At 40.2% G+C, this 22203-nt stretch overlaps 1 protein-coding gene across 2 annotated transcripts; it reads left to right on the forward strand.

Annotated features, from left to right (window-relative positions):
• Window positions 1-949: 949 nt before the first annotated feature.
• slc6a6a (solute carrier family 6 member 6a) lies at window positions 950-19022 on the forward strand. 2 transcript variants are annotated; one of them, XM_022201594.2, is made up of 14 exons: window positions 950-1089; window positions 5184-5413; window positions 5504-5638; window positions 7764-7998; window positions 8598-8730; window positions 9410-9544; window positions 10496-10599; window positions 10741-10865; window positions 12385-12497; window positions 13592-13729; window positions 14157-14259; window positions 15414-15514; window positions 15648-15818; window positions 17238-19022. In XM_022201594.2, the coding sequence occupies exons 2-14, from the start codon at window positions 5185-5187 to the stop codon at window positions 17391-17393; spliced, it is 1878 nt and encodes a 625-aa protein (XP_022057286.1). In that variant the 5' UTR covers window positions 950-1089; window position 5184; the 3' UTR covers window positions 17394-19022. The 2 variants fall into 2 exon arrangements, with proteins under 2 accessions (XP_022057286.1, XP_022057285.1); XM_022201593.2 differs by lacking the exon at window positions 950-1089 and adding an exon at window positions 3025-3218.
• The last annotated feature ends 3181 nt before the right edge of the window (window positions 19023-22203 follow it).

Here is a 22203-nt window from a genome sequence, read left to right on the forward strand (position 1 = left end):
TAGTCATATTAATTTACCTGGCTGATTTAAACAGTATGGTTAAGACTGTCCAATATAATTTATTACGCTAAAAATTAAAGTTAAGGCCCTGGAATGTCATTATTTATATTAATTTACCTAAATTATGTAAACATTAAGGTCAGAACACACAATATAATTAAAAATTATTAATTTACCTGGCTGATTTAAATAACACCGTTAAGACTGTACAATATTATTTTGTTATATAAATTTACACGATTAATTTAATATTAAAGTTAAGATCCTAGAATATTATTTTTTTCTATAAATTTAGCAAACTATTTTAAATTTTAAGCTCAGACCACACAATATAATTAATATTATTAATTTACCTGGCTGATTTAAATAGCATGGTTAAGACTGTACAATTTTATTTGTTATATAAATTTACATGATTAATTTAATATGAAAGTTAAGATCCTGGAATATTATTAATTACAAAAATGTACCTAACTCATTTGAGTATTGGGGTTGAGGCCCTACAATCTGACTGAAATAAAATAAAATAAAATAGAATGAAATAAAACCGAATGGAATAAAATAAAATTAATAAGGTGAACACACTAGAAGTAAACACAGCAATTCTCAATACTAGTATAACTGTTCTATAAAGCATTTATTAATAATTTATTGTCAACAAAGCTGTTAAATCAATGTTAATTGTGAAATCATTTGAAAGTGGAACCAAAATTCGAGTTATGCAACTCTCCTGCTGTTTTGTTTTTTTAGGTCTCACCAGCAGATGAGCTGTTTACAGTGAACATTCTCATGCTTTTGCAAAGTGATGCAAATAGGCGGCGTGTCAATGTAAATCAACATGTAAATCCCATAAGGCCATGTGGAGGCTGTCATCATCGGTGAGGAATCAGGTGAAGGGGGACGGAGGGAGGCTGTCGCTTTAAGAAGCTGTTGCATGGAGAAGCTGGTGATTTTCCACTCAAACTCATATTAATCGCACACCAGCTCATACAAAACAATGGTCTCATGAAAAATAGATAGAGTTGTTTCACTGAGCGTTAAACTGCACAACGAAGGACCCCAGGCTGCTTAGTAAAAGTAACAGGACAGGTAATCTGATCTTCTTTACCTATAATAAATCAAAAAATTAGATTAATGACGTTTGAATCCAAGAGAATGTGAGGTAGAAAACCCAAACAATCTGCATTTAAACTGTACCTTTAAGCTTTTTATATATATATATATTTGGATGTTGACTCTGCAGGAACATAACATTCGCTTTTTCTTTGTCATGATGCTCTTGCTTCTTTTCTCGCCATGAATGAAACCCTGTGCTGTTGCTTTAAGCGCAACTTGAGTCAATAGTGTTCTGCTTGTAAAAAAATAAAGAAAACACGTGGTTTTGGCCTTTGAACCTGGTTTCCTGTGTTTACAGTAAATCTGATAAGACTGCGACGCTCCTCGTTTTCTGTTTGATCGCTTTTTGGAGGGCTGCTGTGATGCGTTCAGGCTCCTCCAGACATCTCAGTGACATGTGAAATGTAGGTGGTGGTCAAATGCAGGCTGTGTTTTTTTGTTTCTTGCAGGCTCCAGGTAAACCTTCACTTTGTCACAGCTCTAAGTTATCCACTGAGTGAATGAATGGATGAAAGTGCATTTTCCCCCTCTGTAGGAGACGGCTGAACTGATGAACTAATACGTTTACTAGCTTATATCTTATGCTTAGTGGCACCTATTAACCTACTTCTGTCTTCGTTCTGGTCAGTGTATGACTGATTGTCATGTGTCCTTTAATAACCCCAATCCGTCCTCTCAGCAGATAAAACCTGTGGGGTCGCTGCACTTCTTTTAGCTGCAGGTGCTGAAAATAAAACACTGAAAATGGTGGCCTGTGGGCTCTTTGCACTTGAAGTCCTCGTATTTGCCTGTTATTCATTGTGAAAATGTGACTTTGACAGATAATAGATCATATTTTACTGTGAAAAAAGCCTGTTTTACCATATCAATACCTTAAGAGTCTTTGAAACCTAAATATGGTTGTTGTTTTTCTGATATATTAAAAAATAAAAAAAACATTTTAGCACTTGGATTTCATGGATTTGTGTAATTCTGCTTGTCAAACACAACACAAGGTAGATCACATCAGCACAATGTGAGCTTTAGTTTTTAAGCTGAAGCTCAGCTCAAATTATAGGTGACAAAATGCAACAATAGTGAAACTTTTTAAAAAAAAGTGCATTTACAATCTGCAAAAATACAGATGCAGTGTTCAGGAATAATCATTGATTTAGAAACAAGCATTACAAAGTTTGATGAACTCTGGATTAAAGAAACAAGCTCTCTTTCTGCTGCTTGCATCTCCCTTCCAAATGCAAATCCTGTGGTCTTGCATGCAAAAACTTTGAGAGCGTTTGGAGACTGTAGCATGCCAGAGCAAAACATCATGCATTATGACTGTGGAAATAAAGGTGTCAGAAGTGTGGGTGTTTCCAGTGTTTGAAGTGTCCTGCAGAGGTTTTGAATTGACAGCTGCATGCCAGCAGTCTTTGTCCGGCCATTGTGAGCTCTCAGAGCGGTGAGCAGTATCTAAACACACCACGGACAAGCAGAGGAGACACTTTACCTTATTAGGCAGCTGACACTGTACGGGTTTACATTACCCAGATAACAAACCACATGTCGTGAAAGGATGGAGCACAGTGATTCCAAATTTCCCACATGCAAGGAATAAAAATAGTTTTCACACCAGGATGCTTGGAAGTGGAGGGGCTTGTTATGAAACTGTTTGCACTAAAACTGTCAGTCCTGCCTTCAATTCCTCCTTTTGTGGCAGATTATGATTAAGCCCCCTCAGTAAAGGAGCAGCTCCTCTGAAATGTCCTCTGTGTCTCCAACATGAATAAGAAGTAATGTGTGCTCGTATGTGTGACAGACATGCTCATCCCCCCACCGCTTGGCTGTGTGTGTGTGTGTGTGTGTGTGTGTGTGTGTGTGTGTGTGTGGGCAGGGAGTAGTGGGAAGTGGAAATTTACAGTCTCCCACGTTGGTACCTGAGTGGTCTGTCACAGCCGGGCTGCGTCCAATCTGCACATTGGATTTAATTGTCTTTAGCCAAGGGGCGGGCCCTACTGTCAGCTCCACTTCTTGTGACCCGTGTCGGCATAAAGGCATTCAGTACAGAGGAATGGTGACAGCTGAGAGAGAGGAACGCTACACATAGTCGCAGCCATGAAGGAAATGTAAGTTTTCTGAATTGCTTTGCCGTGAAAAGAGACTTGATTTCACTCGGTTTGTGCGTGTTTAGTCACGTTTTCTGATTTTTACAAATAGTCCAATCAAAAGCAGTGTGATGTTTCGTTTGATATTATCTCAAAAGAGTGTTTTTGCATGTTAAATAAACAGAAAAAAAATTGCAAATAGGCTTTAAAGTTGTCGGTTGTGATTCCCGTAAGAAAGAGTTTCGATTTAGTGCCATGTTGTTTTTTTCTTTATATGTAAGACTAAGGAATTTCTCGGGAAGCATCACTAGGTTGGATCCCCAACGGTTGAAGTCTTATCTGGCGAACAGACAGCTTCCTAACAGCAGGCAGGACAGGTGAAGGCAGAAGCTGAGCGGACGACAGTAAGGGAAAGAGATAAAAAGAGAGAGAGAGAGAGAGAGAGAGAGAGAGAGAGAGAGAGAGAGAGAGAGAGAGGATGAGAAACGGGAGTGGGCAAGAACTGATCCAGTTATGTAAGCAGGTTTGAGAATGGAAAGCAGTTCAAGTTGACTTGTCATGCATAACAGGAAGAGAGAAATCCTTGAAAATGATGGGACACAGTGTGCACACGGTGTTAACGGAGTGAGGAGACAGGAATGTTAGAACCTTCAGGGAATCTTAATGTGTTTGCTGCTAAAGGCGTTCATTCTTGAGAGGTATAAAGTTGTTTTTACCTCTCAGGTCGCTGTGATGATTGTCATTCTGATCTGAGTTGTTGTTTTGATTTCCGCTTAATACTGTCTGTTTTAAATTGTTCTTCTGAAATTGCTCCTATGACAAGAATTAATTCTGTGGAGAACTTGAACACTATGCACTTTTGTGTGAGCTTCAATGAACAACGCAGTCTAAATTTATTTGTGGCCTCAAGAGTTAATGGGAAGTATCTAAAGTTGCTCTGCTAACTCCTTCTCTATTTGAGTCAAACTTAAAAAAGAGAAAGCCGCTCTCAGTAGTACTCTAACTGATCTCATATCTTAAAATTAATTATAGCCCACTCATTATCCCTGTTTTGTTTTTTAATATATCCCAGCTGGGAGCTTAATTCACATTCAGTCTGTGCCATGTCGTACATGGTTATTCCTGTCCTATTAGGGTTACTTTTTTCCCCTTTGGCTCATGCGAGGAAATAGGATACCTCAGTCCATGTTAACAAATCCTGTCTTTCTTGGAAAGGCGGTTTACAGTGTAAACACTCAAGCGAACTTAAGCTGTCGAAGCTTCCTATTCAGCCAGCATGTTGGGAATGCAGAAGGATATCTTCCTCTCTAAATTTGGATTATGTTGGACTGACTCGTTACCGATGCTGTAGCATAAGAAGGAGAAACAGTTCTTCGGGTTCATTCGAGATCTTGAAGGCGCGTATCGTTCCCAAACATTCCCTTCCTTTTCCTTCGTTCACAATGTGCCCCCCTGTGAGCAGAAGATCCAGCCTGAGACAGAGAGTAAAGTTGGAAAACAGGGAGGTGAATGTGCACCACTGTGATCTGGATACTGTCTGAGCTCTGCAGTTTGCACCCTCCATATAAAACACTGAAGTTTTTTTGCGCAAGATGAAAATATTCTCTTCAAACAGAGATTTATGTTGCATTCTGTTACACTGATGTTTCATATTCCTTGTTAGTTTGTATTTCTTCTCTTGCACAAGGGCTTAGACAAACAATAATGCCACTTTCTAATTCACTTCTGCTTCCAGTTCCAATGCTAATCAGCTCCCCAAACATTTCCTCAGTCTGAATGACCTCCATGCATCACTTGCTCAGATTAGCAAGATTAACAGCATTGTACTGTATATCATGTGCTCACACAGCAAGCTGTAAACACAGTCAGGCCACAGCATTATCTCCCTAATGCTCCTTCCTATCTCTGTGTTATCCCTCTCACCTCTGCCTGTCTGTCTCCTTGTCTCTCCGTCTTTCATGTGCTTTTTCTTTTTGCCTTTCACAGCATGGCACAAAAAGAGAAGCTCCAATGCCTGAAGGACTTTCACAAGGACACCCTGAAACCTTCGCCAGGGAAGAGCCCCGGCACGCGGCCCGAAGACGAGGCCGAAGGCAAGGCTCCTCAGAGGGAGAAGTGGGCCAGTAAGCTCGACTTTGTCCTGTCCGTGGCCGGAGGCTTCGTCGGATTAGGAAACGTTTGGCGCTTTCCTTATCTTTGTTATAAAAACGGTGGAGGTAGGCAGCAGATGCACAACAGACGCAAGAGTGTTGCACCAAACAGTGGTGGAAAAAATGGTCTTACTCTGAACTGATTCCTATTCTCAGGTGCATTTCTCATCCCCTACTTCATCTTCCTGTTCGGGGGTGGCCTGCCGGTCTTCTTCCTGGAGGTCGCGCTGGGCCAGTACACCTCTGAGGGAGGGATCACCTGCTGGAGCAAACTCTGCCCCATCTTCACGGGTCAGTCCAGACACCCAAACGCACACATCTTCACCCACGGAGAGAGACGAATAGAAACTATGCATCACAGCACAAATCGTCCCCGACTAGATCATTTAATATTTAACGCTGAGTAAAAGCCTCATTTGTCTGAACAAGGTTTCTGCCCTGTTTTCCTTTTCCAGTATTCGTCATTCTGATATTACGTCCTGCTTGAAGTGTCCCCTCCTCTTCTCTCTTTGTGAAATTGGACCCGTCTGACTTAAGTAGCCTGCTTTGTCTTGTGGAAATGACATCACACGGCAAAGCGAGGCAGGAGTTAAATATGAAATTACTCAGTATGGAAGGTTATAGAGGCTGAGTGACAGTTTAAAAAAAAAAAAACTTTAATTAGGGGTCAGCTCCAGCCAGAGCTTGCACACATGTACATACTTGCACACACACATTTAAGCAAACATAAATAAACAAGTACTAACACCGCATGCTTGAAGGCCCTTTAAAACACACAGTCATCCTTGGATTTCAGATTTAAGTGTGTGTAATGGACTGATGAGTTCTTGGTTGCCATGGAAACAGACCGTGAGAAAAAAAAATTAAGTTGCCTAGCAATGGGTACAGTCTCATGCAGCAGGTTTACACGAAAACATATTTTGTTGACACGGAGCTGAAGCGTGGATGCATTTCTTTTAGCTTATTGGAGATTATAAATAACGTATGCTTCCTGTCAGTCTCTTTCTGCCACCGGTTTCTTGTCTTCAGCCCCACTACGAGCTATCGATACCCTCCGGCCTCTCGCTGCTCTTACGTGTCGCTCTGTACTTTTGAGTGACAGCTGTAGACAAGCACTGAGGCACCGCACCCTCAGCAGCTGCCGCGACGCCCTTACTCATGTTCACACGAGGGACGTCACATGAAAAGAGAGGAAACTGTGTGGCAATGGATCTGTAGCAGCTGCCCCATGGTCCCCGCCATTCAAAAGAACGCTGAGGCTGCTTGTCTGTCCATCTGCCGCAGCGTCTGGCACAGCAGAGAAAGTCCACAAGTGGCTCCAGTCACAAAATCTACCCCCTTTTGTTCCCCAACACCTCCACGTGTTTCTGTCACACAGTGAATGTGTTGGCTTTACTCGCTGGTCACCGACACACAAGTCGAGCAAACACACACACACATACACACCTGTCACAGCATTGACTGTCTATCAGTTTGCATTTGGAATGTGAGAATGAGGAGGTGGGGGCGACTGAGATGATAAGTTTAAAAATACTCCAGAGCAGTGGAAGAGTACCGGGGATTTCTGTGTCCAGGTTTGTGGCAAAGTCATCTAAAAATAGCGTTAAAACATGAAGGACAGTATAATAGTAGATAGTCACCATCGAGTCAAGCTTGAGAAATTTACCACCTACTTTGAGTCCGTTGTTAGCTATGTATTAGCAAAAGCCTGCTTTTAAATTTAAACATAAACATAAAGTCCTCATTCTGACCTATGATCACGCTCAATGTCATTACTGGGTGTGGTTAGTTGTGGTCAGAAATGTACTCCATTGGATCTGCTACTGCGCCCGACTGTTATGACGCCAGGGAGTACACTTCTGCATCACTGCGCCAAGATGAAAGTGGCTATAATGAATATTTTTTATAGTAACAATGGATCAAATAAGCAATTGTATATACAAGGAATGAACTCTGCAGTTCATCTCGGCGGTACACAGCTTTATAGCGACTTTCAACTCACTGGTTCCCTCTCACTGCGCTTGTCAGACGTGTTTTCGGTCACAGCAAACAGCATGAAACAGCTGGAAGACACAATAAGCGACTAGCTGTGGAAGAAAGTGGAGCTTTGAGTAGCAGTAGTTGCTGGTGGAGACCAAAAACAGAGCTAAAAGCAGAGCAAATATTGGACTCCCATTCATCATGTGGCCATAAACATGTTTCTGGCAATCTGCTGGATGTCTAACTGATTAAACTGAAAGTGTAAATAAATTGGCCATATAAACTTAGAGGATGATGGCACTGTATGTTAATGTTGCGTTCGAACCTACCTGTGCTCATAAAATCTGTAATTTCACCAGCAAAAGCTAAATTGTAAAAGAAATGTTAATCAGGGTAATATCTTTAAAATCTCCCATTCCTCTTGTTTTCTCTCCAGGTATTGGTTACGCCTCTATCGTGATCGTATCTCTACTGAACATCTACTACATCGTGATTCTGGCCTGGGGACTCTACTACCTGTTTCAGTGCTTTCAGCCTGAGCTCCCCTGGGCAAAGTGCAAGCAGCCCTGGAACACAGAGCACTGTATAGAGGACACAGTCCGCAAGAACAAAACCCTTTGGCTGGCAGCCAACATTACCAACTTTACCTCCCCTGTCACTGAGTTCTGGGAGTGAGTATTCATTGAAAGCATGTCCACTCACACATGTGAACATGCCAAAGCAACACAATTTTTTTTTTTTATCTTGCTTGCGTAAATGTGTTTGAAGAGGTGCAATCCCTACAAAGATACTGTTTACCTTCACAAAGGCGTTCTCCACTATTTTGTATCAAACGTTATTTGTATTGCAGTTTTGGCATGGTAAATGCAGTTCAAAGTCTGACTTAATTAAACTAGAATACCAACCAACTTGAGATGTTTTTTTTTCTTTTCAACATCCGCTTGCCTTGTGAAATGTTAGGATCAACAAATAGTTTTAAATATATAGTGTTTATGCAGTATTCAAAACACTTAGTGGCTCTAGCTTCAACACATTTTTTAAAGAAATTATCTCATCAGTTTAGTATTCAGATTTTTGGCCGGCGAGAGCAGCTGAACAACACAGAAAGGCCAAGTCACTTGCCGCTTTGGAATCTTTATTGTCCTTTTAATTAGTCTCCAGTGTTCACATTGTGTAGTTGGCACATGACCTACATCCTGTCTTGCTTATGAAAGTGTAAAAGATAACCTCGCCTGTTTCACATGCTGCTTTTAACCTGTTTCTTCTGCAGACGCAACGTCCTGAGCATCTCCACCGGGATCGAGGACATAGGGCCCCTGAAGTGGGACTTAGCCCTGTGTCTCCTGGCCGTGTGGGTTATCTGCTTTTTCTGTATCTGGAAGGGAGTCAAGTCCACTGGGAAAGTGAGTGCTGAGGAGTAGACACATCCTGTACTTATTGTGTTGCCTGGATGCTGTTTGGCCTTTACTTTTTTACCCTGACTGGCCAGTGACAAAACACTGTTGCTCAGAGAAAAGCCGCATGCTTGGAAACACGGTCAATATAGTTGATTTAGAGACACAAGTCTCCAAGTTGTCCTGGAAGTTGCTTCTTGGCCAGACTCACTGTCGGCTGTAAACAGTTGACTGCCGCTCCTTAGCCCTGTCTTTGTTTCTCTTAGCAGGACAGAAATTGGGTCAGAGCCACACGAGCAACCCCGAGAGGAAAATGATTAATTCTATTAAGATCTATATGTGGGTTTATTATTTTGTACTTATTGTACAGGTCATTAATGTGGCCGATGTACGTTAATAATAATAATAATCTAATCTTTAATCAGATAGCAATTCAGGAAGTCAAGTTTGGGTATCGTGTAGCTGTGTCCTGCTCCGTTGGACGTGCATCGCAGAGCATCTGCACTTCACTGGAAACACTTTGTGTGGAGGGAAATAAGAACAATGTTTCTTTTGTCGATCAACTGGAAAAATATGTCAGAAATTTGAACTTAAAAGAAAGAAGTGTTTCTCCCATTATACTTCACCAGTGATGATTAGTCAGCCTGCAACTGTTGGACCGTGATGGTAATTCCCTTGTCCTGTCTAGGTGGTGTACATAACAGCGACTTTCCCATTTGTGATGCTCATCGTACTGCTGGTACGTGGTGTGACCCTGCCAGGGGCATCTGAAGGGATTAAATTTTACCTTTATCCTGACCTGACCCGCCTGAAGGATCCGGAGGTAGGATCAGAACCCCGTTCAACTGTTATAGATCCCAGCAGCAACTCCCAACTTATATCTGTAATATTTCTGTCTAAAGAAAAGAACAGTAGGACATTTTTTTGCTGAGAGTTGAATTCAACTCTGAACTTTATATGAAACCACAAACAAGAGCCTTTTAGCTTAGCTTAGCATAAATGATAGCGAGTTGGATCATTCAAAAGAATTATTATTAATATTATTAATATAAGTATTTCTTACACTTAATGACCTCTCAAGTAATTGCTAAAGCTACAGAGGGGCTGGTAAGTGGATTTTGATGCTTCTTTATGCTAAGCTAACCGGCTAACTCAATGGACTACTTAATTCACTGTATTGTCATTGTGTAGTTTTCACTTGTTAATTTCTGTTGTGGAGTTATAGAGAAACAGTTATTGCACTGTAGCCTCCTTGCGATTTTTTTATACCGTATTTGTAGGCTAATGGTTAGCGTAACTGCTTGTATGTGCAAAAGGCCATTTCAAGAGATTAGTGTGATGCTTTATATAACTTTATAGCTTCTTCCAGTTAATTGATTTGGTTTTATGGTCCGTTACATTTCTGTATTAGTGCATTTTCACCTATCTCCGAGTAAATATTAAACTTGCAATCATCTAATGACCAGTAAGGCGTTTCCTTATGATTGCTAATATTGCTTCACAGTTGCTAGGTGTCCAAATAATCAATTATTTGCAAACAAGTCCGTCATGGCAAAGTACAAGGTCAAGGTCATGATAGTTTTATGTTTATAGCACATTTCTGCATCTTTACAGGACACAAAAATATTTATTACAAGTTTAATAACATTTTTACTAAGAAATAACTTGCTTACAGAAAGCTGCTCATGATGAAATCCCAGCACAAAATTAAAACATTTTGACCTCATCCAATTTGGAAAACACTGAACATCAGTGATCACTTTGGTCTCCTCAGGTGTGGATTGACGCAGGAACGCAGATTTTCTTCTCTTATGCCATCTGCTTGGGTGCCATGACGTCACTGGGGAGCTACAACAAATACAGATACAACTGCTACAGGTGAGTTGCGTTCCCGGCAGGGGGCAGTGGGACTGTAGTAGTGACAGCAACTCGTGTCAGAGACGGTTGCGTGAAAAGAAAATGGGAACTTCGGTTCCACCTGTGTTCATTAACACCCTCCATGACATATGTGTGACATAGGGACTGTTTGCTGCTGGGAGGCCTCAACAGCGGTACCAGTTTTGTGTCTGGCTTCGCAATATTTTCCGTCCTGGGCTTCATGGCACAAGAACAAGGGGTGGACATTGCCGATGTGGCAGAGTCAGGTACGAGGGTCCAAGGTGCTGGCTGCAGTGATGGTGGGCGCTGCTGCCAAAAAAAAAAAAGACAATTGGAATCTTAAAGCCAAATTTAAACAAGAAAAAAGTAATTTATCAAAGTCTCGGAAACTATGGTGCTGAAATGTAGCGGTATCGGCAATTGCACACTCCTTGAGTAAAAGCCTCAAAGAAACAGAATTGTAGCTTTTCAGTGCGAAACATGTTCCCAGTTTTTTGAGGACAGATTACAGTGAATTGTGTTTTTTAATGACACAATGAACTGTGGCGTCAAAGAGCTCCTGTATTGGTCCATCATCATTATTACAGGTGTTCACTGGCACCACGTGTCCCACATTCAACCTGCTCCTGTCATTCAGTAGCTTTACACCTTTCCGACCAGGGGGACATTACTAAGAAGATTGGCACGCCACTGTATGTACTTTACTGTATGTGCACTGGCACCCCGAGGTGATATTTCTGACCAGCAGCACTGCACTGTAAACCCAGTTCTGTAAACAAGCTGCGGATCTCCTGAGGTGGACGCCACCGGTTCTGTTTCTGCCTTCCTTTATCTTCTATGTGGACTTTGAAGGAGATGTGTCTTCTTTCAGCATGCTCTTTTCAGTTAAAATTAAACTATCTTGAATATAATCACATGACATAGAACTACTACAGTCATTCTGTTATGGCATGTTATAGTGTACATGAAAATACAACTACATATCATAAATTAAAGCATATTTTTCTTGATTTTTTTGTTTTTATTTTAGAGAAATGTCCTGCATTTCATTCAGCTGTTCAATTGAGGCAGTACTTGTAATGTGATTGCTATATTTCTGTATGTAATGCTCTTATTATATACAAATATTTACTGTTGGTTCATGGCTTTGTTTAATTCCATGTCTGCTTTGTTTGGATTAGGATAGATTAGATTCAGCTTTATTGTTGTAGCACACAGTAAGTACCAACATGCAGTGTAGCACCTTACAGGCAATAAGTACCTATAGAAATATGAAAAGATGAACTAGTTGAGAGTGAATAACAGGCCAATGGAGTTGTAAAGGAAATACCGGGATGTAACTATGATGCTGCTATGATATGTCAGGATAAACAGAACCGATAAATAAATATGCACAGTAGAGTAGTTTGATTATGATGTAAATTGTGTGTAGTTGTGCAATATTTACAGCTTAAAAGCCACAATATGCCCAGTTGGATATAGTTGTTGAAGTTTGTCCTGCACATAAATACAAACAGGACCTTTAATGAAAAACTCCTCTAAGGAGAATTTGAATAATTATGGCCAACAAAGCATAAATAATTATTACGTCCAGTTCGATTTATTACATATCTGTGTGGTTGGCCACATTAGAATATATTTCCTGTCAGACTTTGTTAACTTTCCTAGCTTAGTATTCGCCTTGTTTTTTCTGATCCCCTGTGTGTTGTCCAAGCTGAAACCAGATAGAAATGTTAACTCTGTCCTCCGTCCCTTCTCCCCGTCCCCACTCTGTTCTCATTCCAGGTCCGGGTTTGGCCTTCATCGCCTACCCTAAAGCTGTGTCCATGATGCCGCTGCCAACCCTGTGGGCCATCCTCTTCTTTATCATGCTGCTGCTTCTGGGCCTCGACAGCCAGGTCAGTGTTTTCAGAAGCGTCAAGCTACGTACAGAATAGTTCTTTGGTGTTTCGCCCATTAATTTCAGACAGGGCCCTCCCAGTTTCTTGGCTCCTGCCAGCCCCAATGTGTAAAACACATTTAGTGTCACTCTGATGCGTATCTCCAGGGTATCAGATAACTGACAGACAAGAAAAGCAACCTGTTCCCACAAAGGGATTTTACTACCACACTTGATTGCGCTGTGTAAGGATTATAGCCCCTTTGATGCCCTTTAACACCACAAATTACATTTTTAGAAATTTGTGGATGTTTGTCAAACATTCACTCAGTAGAAACCATTATAGTATCTTGCATTCAAGCCATCTAGCTTTGATGCGAGGCAGAACTTTGATTAAGACAAGATAATCTAAGTAGACAAAACACAAGTGTATGCCCGAGGGATTCTACAGCTATATCACATTTCCTGCCTCCAAGTGTAATTCTACTCCTGTGCTAACTCAGTCCTACACATGGCCGGCTACTTGTATCAGCCAACTGCGAGATCAGGATGAGGCTCTAAATTTGAGTACATTTAAATACTTCTGCAAGTGCAGCTATTTCCATGGGAGAAATGGTGCCAGTCTATGAGTGTGCGTCCGCGTGTGTGGGTGCATTTTGACCATAAACTTCATGCACATTTGTGGCCCTGAATGCTATATATTGTTAACATCGCTCACACATACATGCCACTGTTATGTAAGGGGTTTTTGTTGTGCAACAAAGAAGCATGTTCTTGGTCCTTGAAGACACTGGATTTGATAAATAGGGGTAAAATTCATAATTTTGTTATGACATTATGGACTTTATGAGGCAAAGGGGAGACGCAAAAGAGCTACACAGACAAGAAAACTGAGACACTGATTCACTGTTGTTTTTTTTCCTGTTCTGTCTTGGTAGCTACAAACCAGTGTTGCAGAGAGGAGCCTTGTTTCAATTCTCATTACAGCCCAACAAAGACAGCTCTCATTCTCTAATCACTGGTTTGTAGAGGCAAAACAAGAGCTGCTTGCACACAGAAAGAGAATTTTTTTTTATTGCTCCGAGAAGTTAAAAGTTGCTTTTGTCTCCACAGTTTGTTGAAGTGGAAGGCCAGATCACCTCCATTGTGGATCTGTATCCAGACCTCCTCAGGAAGGGTTACCGGCGTGAGATCTTCATAGCTGTGATGTGTTTCATAAGCTATCTCCTGGGACTCGCCATGGTAACAAAAGTAAGTTCACTGACAAGTCACTTTATCCACCGAGCCTTTAGCTGCTTATCCTGTTTAGAAAAGGAAAAGAGACCCCGTGCATTCGGATCGACAGCAGAGATAACGCCACAGATTTTCCACATGCCTGTCTGCTGCTGCATTGTCACAACCAAATATGGCTTCCTACCACATTCACCACTCACATCCTGCGTGTCTGAATGGAACAATTTGGAATGCTGTTTTCCGTTTAGCAGTTAGCTGTGCTCCAATGACGTCTCAGCACCTGTTGAACTCTGCCTCTATTGGTTGGCTGCCAGCATTCTTGTGTCTTGCTTTCAACATCTCTGCCCACCCTGCTTCAATGCCCTCTTTTTTCTCTGTGACTTTCTTTCTTGCCACACACATCAGAGAGATAATTAATGCCGCTTTCTGTCTTTTCTTTTTCCAGGGTGGCATGTATGTGTTTCAACTCTTCGACTACTATGCAGCCAGTGGTGTGTGCCTTTTGTGGGTTGCATTCTTTGAATGCATTGCTGTAGCCTGGGTTTATGGTAAGTGGACTCTACATGGACTAGGTTTCTGTAAGCAATGATCCAGAAGAGGTGGGCAAAAAGGCCACAAATGGTTGTTGTAACAAAGGCATCCTTGTGGGTTTTTTTACATGGCAGTTGTATATAAGTTTAATTGCTAGGGTGTGTTGAGGTTGAGGGGTGTTGGGGATGGAGTTGGACCAACGCTAGATTCTGATTGGCTACAGAGTTGCCTCCCACCAAATAACACCCTACCTTTATTAATGAAGGAAGAGCCCTGAGACAAATGCAAATGGAATCGATGTGTCACTGCATCGCCCCTCCTAATGCCACCCAAAAACTCTTCTTTATGGCTTTTGCTTGTTGGTCGATAATGGAGGCTCTGTTTCAAAATCCCATTGTAGTTTTTTTTTTTTTCAGTAAAGAGGATTCTTAATATACATGGTAACGCAGCAAAGAAACCAAAACTCAAATGTAAACTCAAATGTAAAACTTTAACTGTGTTCAAGTTTTGTGCTCCATTTTCAATTGGTTTAACCTTGTCATGTTTTGACGTTCATTTTGGAGTAGTGGACCAAACTAAATACTAAAACACTCATTAACCTTTGGCAGTCGTTGGCATGTAGAAGTGGGCAAACTTTCAATATGAACAATATGAGAAAAGAACTTTACTTTTTTCTTATTTTCAGTTTTACATGTTTACTGGTCATAAACATATCAGCCTCTGACAATGGCTGCAGTAGCTGCAAAAAAACAACTAACCCCCATAAAGTTAGTAGAGTACAGCAGCACACGTCATACACAAGTCATTACACACCCCATCAAACAGCTACTATCAACAGTCAGTCAGGTAAGATGACTGATAACCTACTAAGACAGTTACAACAGCCAAAGTCAGGACTGTTTATACTACACATAAACAACCTATTGGAAATGAATGCTTCAGTTTATACTACACATAAACAACCTATTGGAAATGAATGCTTCAGTTTATGACAAACAGTAAAGATAAGGGCTCATAAACCTACTTATTTCCACAGATAAATGAAGGTCATTCTACCATTTGAAACAATGCCATGTGTGCAGTGAAATGGATAGTGCTTTCAGTGCAATATTCATGAATCGAAAATGACTTTATGTACTCACATGATTCTTTATTTCTTTGTGTTGCACAGGAGTTGATAATTTCTATGATGCAGTTGAAGATATGATTGGCTACAGACCAAACCCATGGATGAAATGGAGCTGGACCATAATCACTCCTGTCCTCTGCATGGTGAGAGATCAGTGTCACTTTATTGTCCTGGAGAGTTTGGAGTTACTGTCATTGCTGACATCTGACAACTGCTGATGAACTTTCAAGGTCACAGGAAGTTCAGAACTAAATGCAGCATGTGTTTGTTTTCTAGGGCTGCTTTGTCTTCTCCCTGGTGAAGTACAAGCCCTTGACCTACAATAAAGTGTATGAGTACCCTGACTGGGCCATTGGTCTGGGCTGGTGTTTGGCCCTGGCCTCCATGATCTGCATCCCAATGGTGATGGTCATCAAGATCTTACAGTCTGAGGGACCTCTAATAGAGGTGAGCTAACATTCTGTTTTTATTTGATGCTTTCTTGCTGAGATTTAGTTGAGAAGATCGATACCCTGTACCCTAAATACGACACAGGAGTCCGGAAGAGGTTAGCATAGTTTCGCATTAATACCAGAAACAAGTGGGAAACAGCTCTCCTGGCTTTATGGGTGAGTTCAGGAGTGTTTATTTCTTCCATTGCATATTCTGTTGGTCCATTTATTACTGAAATATAAATTCCTGCAACACTACTTGAGTATTTATTTCACAGAAATTGGAAAAAAAAAAAAGGAAACAACATGTCCATAATTTCCCACACAGCCTGCAGTTCAGCCAAAAAGTCCCTAAATTTTTGCGGTAGAGTCATTAATGACATCTCAGTTACAAGGAAGAGGGTTAAATTTCTTTGTTTTTTACAGACTCTGGTTACTGTAAAAAGTTTGTTTTCAGTAATAAAAAAAGATGCTTAAAAAGGAGTAAAGAGAATTTGGTTAAATATCACAATTTTAAGCTTGGATTTGGTTAAATTTCTCTAAGGAGCTACACATTAGAGAAGAGTAGTTTAAAACAAATGGTTTCATTTTTTTAAATTTTGGGTGCTTTTTTAAAGATCGCATTTCTTTCAAACCCAGTGGTGGGTCTGGGGGTTCAGAGGGTTAATCTGTACAAAAACCAAAGCATAAAAATTAGTCATTCAGTGACTGAGTGAGACAGCTTATGCTAAATTTTGGTACCTTCCTAACTTCTGAACTTTGGTGGAAAGCAAACAGTATTTATTCATAACATAACCATCCTTCGTCAACCTTCTGTGTTATTGAAGGCATTTTATCTTTTGCAAATCATGATTGAACAATACAAAATTTTACATATGTAAAACTTTGGGGTGTATCCAGCTAACCCTACAACAACTTACGGTTATTCAGACACCTGGTTTTCTGTCAAATCTACCAATGTAGGTCTGTGCGTGACCCATTTAAGGCTTCTGCCAAATCTGTTCACAAGGTAAACACTGCAATCTCCTACAACAGTTACTAGTCACTTATCAATTGCTAGTGTCAGTCAACATTAACCTGTCTTGAAAAGCGGCTACGTATCGGTGAAATCATTAATAAATAGACGACCAACAAATGCACTTCTTCCTACTGGAAAAGGTCTATTCTTTTATTTTTTCGCAAATGCAAACTTGCCAAACCCATTTTGGTCAGCTACATAACACTGTAACAGCTCCATTTTTAACCCACAGAAATGTGAGTAGTGTTGATCAGATATACTGGAGAGTCCCTGATGCATCTATTGAAACGTCTCTCTGAGTGTTACATTAACAAGGCTTGAATTTCTGCACATGCACAACTGCTGATGTCATTTTGAGCCTTGAACCGCCTCAGTTTCTGACCATCATTAATGTAAACTCTCGTCTCCTTCCCTCAGAGGATCAAAGCAGTGGCAGCCCCGGCGAAGACAGGCGTGAGCTCTCGCCCGAAAGAGTACAACTTGAAGGGCAGCGAGCTGACACAGCCCCTGGACCCAAACGGGAACAATGGCTTGATTAAGCCCACCCACACCATTGTAGAAACAATGATGTGAGCGCTCTCTGTGAGAGGAATAAGATTGATGTGCTTTCTGTGTTATTATCATATTTGCTAATTTTGATAATGGTAGGTTTACATTGTCCAATATATTCACGTTAGAGATACTCTGGTTTGATTTCTATGAAGAGAGTTATATATTATTGTTGTAATTTTTTTTCTCTTGTTTTCTTTTTTTTTCTTTTTACTATATTGATATTGTTGATGTTACAATTGTTGTTGCTGTAGTTGGCACTGATATCAGTTTAGGCAGTATTTTAAGATAGAATATTTCAATGTTTACTACCTTTCTGTTGATTCCAGAGGGATAAGGAATTTGCATTTATTGGTGATAATAGAAAAAAAAGAGTAAATTCTCATAAACGTCTCATAAATTCAGTAAACTAAATGGGTAATTAACCATGAAAAAGGTAGAAAACGTCTAAAGACCTTCACATGATTGTGGCAGTGTCGTTGCCCCAGCTAATTTCTAATCTCTTGTTTTTCATCCCACAATGAAAATGAATGTACCTCCGCTAGCAGCGGAAGCAAAACCGCCCACATGTCTCTGAGTACATATTCGTAACATGTTAGGTGGCAATATGCAGTGTACAGAGTTAATCTTGCTTAACATCCTTTACGTTACAAGTTGAACAAGGCCTTGGCCAAATACTGTGAGAAATGCATTCATACAAATATCCATCCTGAAAAAACAGTTGAAACAAAATAATTAAAGAGTAAAAAAAAAAAACAGCTACATAAGAAAAAGTGAGGAGAAAAGGGAAGTGGCATTTTTAAAGTATTTGTACACTGCCTGAGTGACTACTATAGTCAGTCCCAGTGCATTTATTGAAACCTCTCTTTGCACTTTATATGTCGTTTCACCTTTATTGTAGTAATTGTTTTTATTGTTGCAAGGTATTGCAGTTACATTTGCAACACATTCAGGAGGAAATATTTTTTGCTTCTAACTTTTTGATATTGTAAACCTTTGATATACAGTATCTAGTTGTCTCTTTGCTAGAAAAAAATGGCAAAATAGAGTAGAACTCTGAAAATCAAATATTCTGATTTATAATTACTTGTCAGATCTGTGAGAACATCACTTACAAAGTAAAAACATCACTGACAGCTCTCTCCATTGTGCTCATTTCAGTAGCAGGCGTGCTCTGCAGAACTACCACTGGATTCTAGCTTCTAATGTTCGGTTATATTTGTATTGTAGAAATTGAAATGTTTGTAAATCACATATGCCTTTTTGTAACAATTTTATACTGTACATCATCTGAACACCGTCACTGATTCTTTACTTTGCTGAAAGCTCACCGATGTGTTTTCTAAATATCAGTTATTGTGAGCCTGGATAACATCTGTCAGTCTGAAATACTCAGTGAAGCAGTGGCATTCTCTGCTCGTTCAAAATGCATGATAACAATGATAATAATGAAGCAACTTGCACAGCTAAATGGAAAAAATCTGAAAGGAGCACGTACAGGAGCCACCACAGTACCGTGTTGCTTTCTCCATGAAAATCTTGTGCTACTCCGAAATTCAACTGTACCAAAGTATATTTGTCTTACAGTTTTCCCCTTTGAGATGCACATTGCATCATTTCTATATAGCTTAAATAAACATCTTTTTCTTTGGATTTACTTGCGTTGTCTTATAATCTTTAAATGGATGCCTCTGAGAAATTTACACACCATAAACCTACCAAGTGGAGAAACTTCCCTTTGTACATCTGACACTATGAACTGTATATGCTTTATTAGTAACACCTGCACAGTTCAATGCAATCCAGTACATATTTTCTGCCATAAAGTCTACTGTACTTGCTATTCACGAGACCTATAATGTGTAAAGATAGATGTTATGACAGGGCGGCTGTATTGGATAGCATTACATAGCTCATATGCACCCAGTAAAGCAGCCACTGACTGTATTTTTTAGCCCTAATATATGCCTGATTGCCAAATTTATGAGGCTGAAATAATCACACGCTTACACACTATTATATTCCTAACCATAAATGATAATTGATACAAATCAAGTACTTATTAAATATTTTGTCTGGATATTTTAAAGTAGCAAACAGTCGTATTTGGTAAGAAATCGCCTCATATGTTATGCTACATTTAATCTACTAAGTTCCATATATGTTTGATGCTCTACACTTCAAAATGGAATATGACATGTATCATTTGATCCCCTTTTGAGATTTCTACTCCATATATTTCACAGTCATTAAGTCCATTTTTTGCACACTTTCTATCCCTTTACCCATAGATATCCGATACCTAATCAAAACACTTAAAGACTCATTGAAACGTTTTCTTCGAACCCTATGTCACGGCTACATATTAAAATTGTTGTTTGCTAAAGGAAGATCTAGCATGTGTGAGATTGCATAGATAATTCAGAGACTGAAATCCAGTGAAATATCAGGTACAGGACATGCACAAATGACACCGAGCTGGACGTCATCGCAGCTCTCATCAATACTATTTTGGATTCTCAGAGTTTGCCACTTGTCCAAATCACAATACATCTCGATCCACTCTGAAAATAGCCAACTATATTTATTCAAACATCCTCTACTGAAGGCCACCAGTGTCACCCTGACTAACACCTCTCCCTGTTCCCTGTGATGGCTCATTGACATCCGTCCTACATTTCTTGCCCTGTCCCTCCCACCATCAATCACCCCCGCCTCCACCTGCACTGACATTTCGCCTCACAAAGATGAGATTGGCTTATTTGGGCATGTCCCTGCGCTGAACGTACGAACGCATCGAGTCCAAAGATGCACATGGGTGTGTGAGGATCTGAGACCTCCAAATGGTTTGTGGAAATAGAACAGCAGCAGATGTGTTTCTGTGAAAAGCAAGCTAGAGACTCATATTTTGTGTTGCATTTATTACAGTTAAGTGATTACTTGCTTGTGCATTAATTTAGCATGAATGTAATCTGGTAAAAAATAATATATTTCTGTCTTCATTTAACAACTATAACACAAAATTGTGTTCCTCTATTTTTTTTAAGATTTGGGATTTGAACACGATCTAGTGATGTGCAAGAAACTATGAATCCTGAAGAATTTCTTCAATGGAAATCTCCTTTTCCTAAAGGCTCAAAAGACCACCAGAGAGCTGACAACTATTTGCTGATTTAACAGATTTCTTGGACCACGGTCAAACAATCCACTAACTACCAGAATATTGCTATGTTCTAAATCCACAGCTCTGTGTCTTGTAGAGGATTTATTTTCAAAGCTACGGTAATAATCCCTGCCAGAGTAGACCTCATTAGCACTTCCGCTAGGTCAGCTAACTTCCGGTCACTCCATGGATGATGTCAGTAATGTAGCCAGAATATGGATTCATTTTTCATTTGGGATTGACTGCACCGATTGGCCCAGTCTGTCGCTCCCCTGGAGCCTGACTTTCCCCCCCTCCCTGAACTGTGTGAGTGCTGGCCATAAGTTAACATTTTAGTTGGTTGGAAATTAGTTTGTGAATAAAAACCTGTTTTGGTTGTCACCTTGACACATGCCTGCTGTGTTGCACTCATTTTGGCTCCATACAACCCCCTCCAAAACTATGACATCAGTAATTCAGTCCTTTGGCTGATTGGACAAATGATGTTAGAGTTTGCGTTCTTCTAAGTTTATCTCCAAGACTTTAAATACTTTCATTTACTGCAAATGAATATCTCCTCCAAATGTCTCACTAATAATCATTATCAGCCTTAAAAACCCACAAAACACCCCTCTATACTTGACCACACTTAGTACAGTCCAGTTCTCCCTTCTATAAACCTGCTTGGAATCTTCCACTTCCTGTTTGTCAAAGTTGCCTTCTACCTGGACAGGTTTTGTTGGAGCTCATGCAGCAAACATTTTGGGTAACTGCACTTTAATATGAATCGATGACACTGAATTAGAGTCTGTTTTAATGAGACTGAGTTCAGATGTGTAGCTCTGTCATTAAATAGTAAATTATTTATCAGAATTCACAGAGAAAAGTAAGAAATGTTTGCTAGGTTAGCATCCCACATGTTCTTTAGCTCAGCTAAAGCTAACTCTCTCTAACTTATGGATCTCTTGAGTTGCTTGTTGTTCAAATATCTTGCTAGAGATGCTGAAGCTCAGAAAGCCTGAGATGTTTGTTCAAAATAAGCTCATTCTCAAGTCTATCTGAACTGTTCTCTCTTGTTTGAACTTTCCCTAAACTTAGGAGTTAATGACAGAGCAGCACATCCAGACTCAGTCTCATTTATGTAGAGTTTAAACTTCAGTGTCATTCATTGATGTTAAAGTGCAGTTTTTCAGATGTTTGTTGCACATGCTCCCGACCAAACCAGTCCAGGTGGAAGACGATGTGAAGAGAAGCTCCAGAGGATGAATAACACACATTTACATTGGAAATAAATGTCCTTTAATTAGACATTGTCATGCAAAAGTTGGATTTCCCTAGCCTAGCCATGCTACACCCATGTTTCTGACGGCACAAGGGTCTAGGGAAGCTCGACAGGGAGGGAGGTGGGCTAAAAGGTTGTCTATCAAATCCCTCTGCAGCAATTGGGTAGTTATACAACCAATCAACGCAACGAATAGGCTGACGTAGTTCCGAGAGCACCAGCGGATTGTGGCTAAGTCCCATTAGCTTCCTAACCAGCGGAGCCAACTGGTATATTAAGGATTTGCCATATCCCGTCGGCATAAGTCCAAATACGTCTTTCTTCTCAATGAAACACTTAAGTGCCGTCCTTTGTTTATCTTTCAAGGTGAATTTTAGCTTCAAATCTTTAAGAGCTGTGGCCAAAGCCGA

This window comes from Acanthochromis polyacanthus, chromosome 6, assembly GCF_021347895.1.
Source record: "Acanthochromis polyacanthus isolate Apoly-LR-REF ecotype Palm Island chromosome 6, KAUST_Apoly_ChrSc, whole genome shotgun sequence".
Taxonomy (NCBI): domain Eukaryota; kingdom Metazoa; phylum Chordata; class Actinopteri; family Pomacentridae; genus Acanthochromis; species Acanthochromis polyacanthus.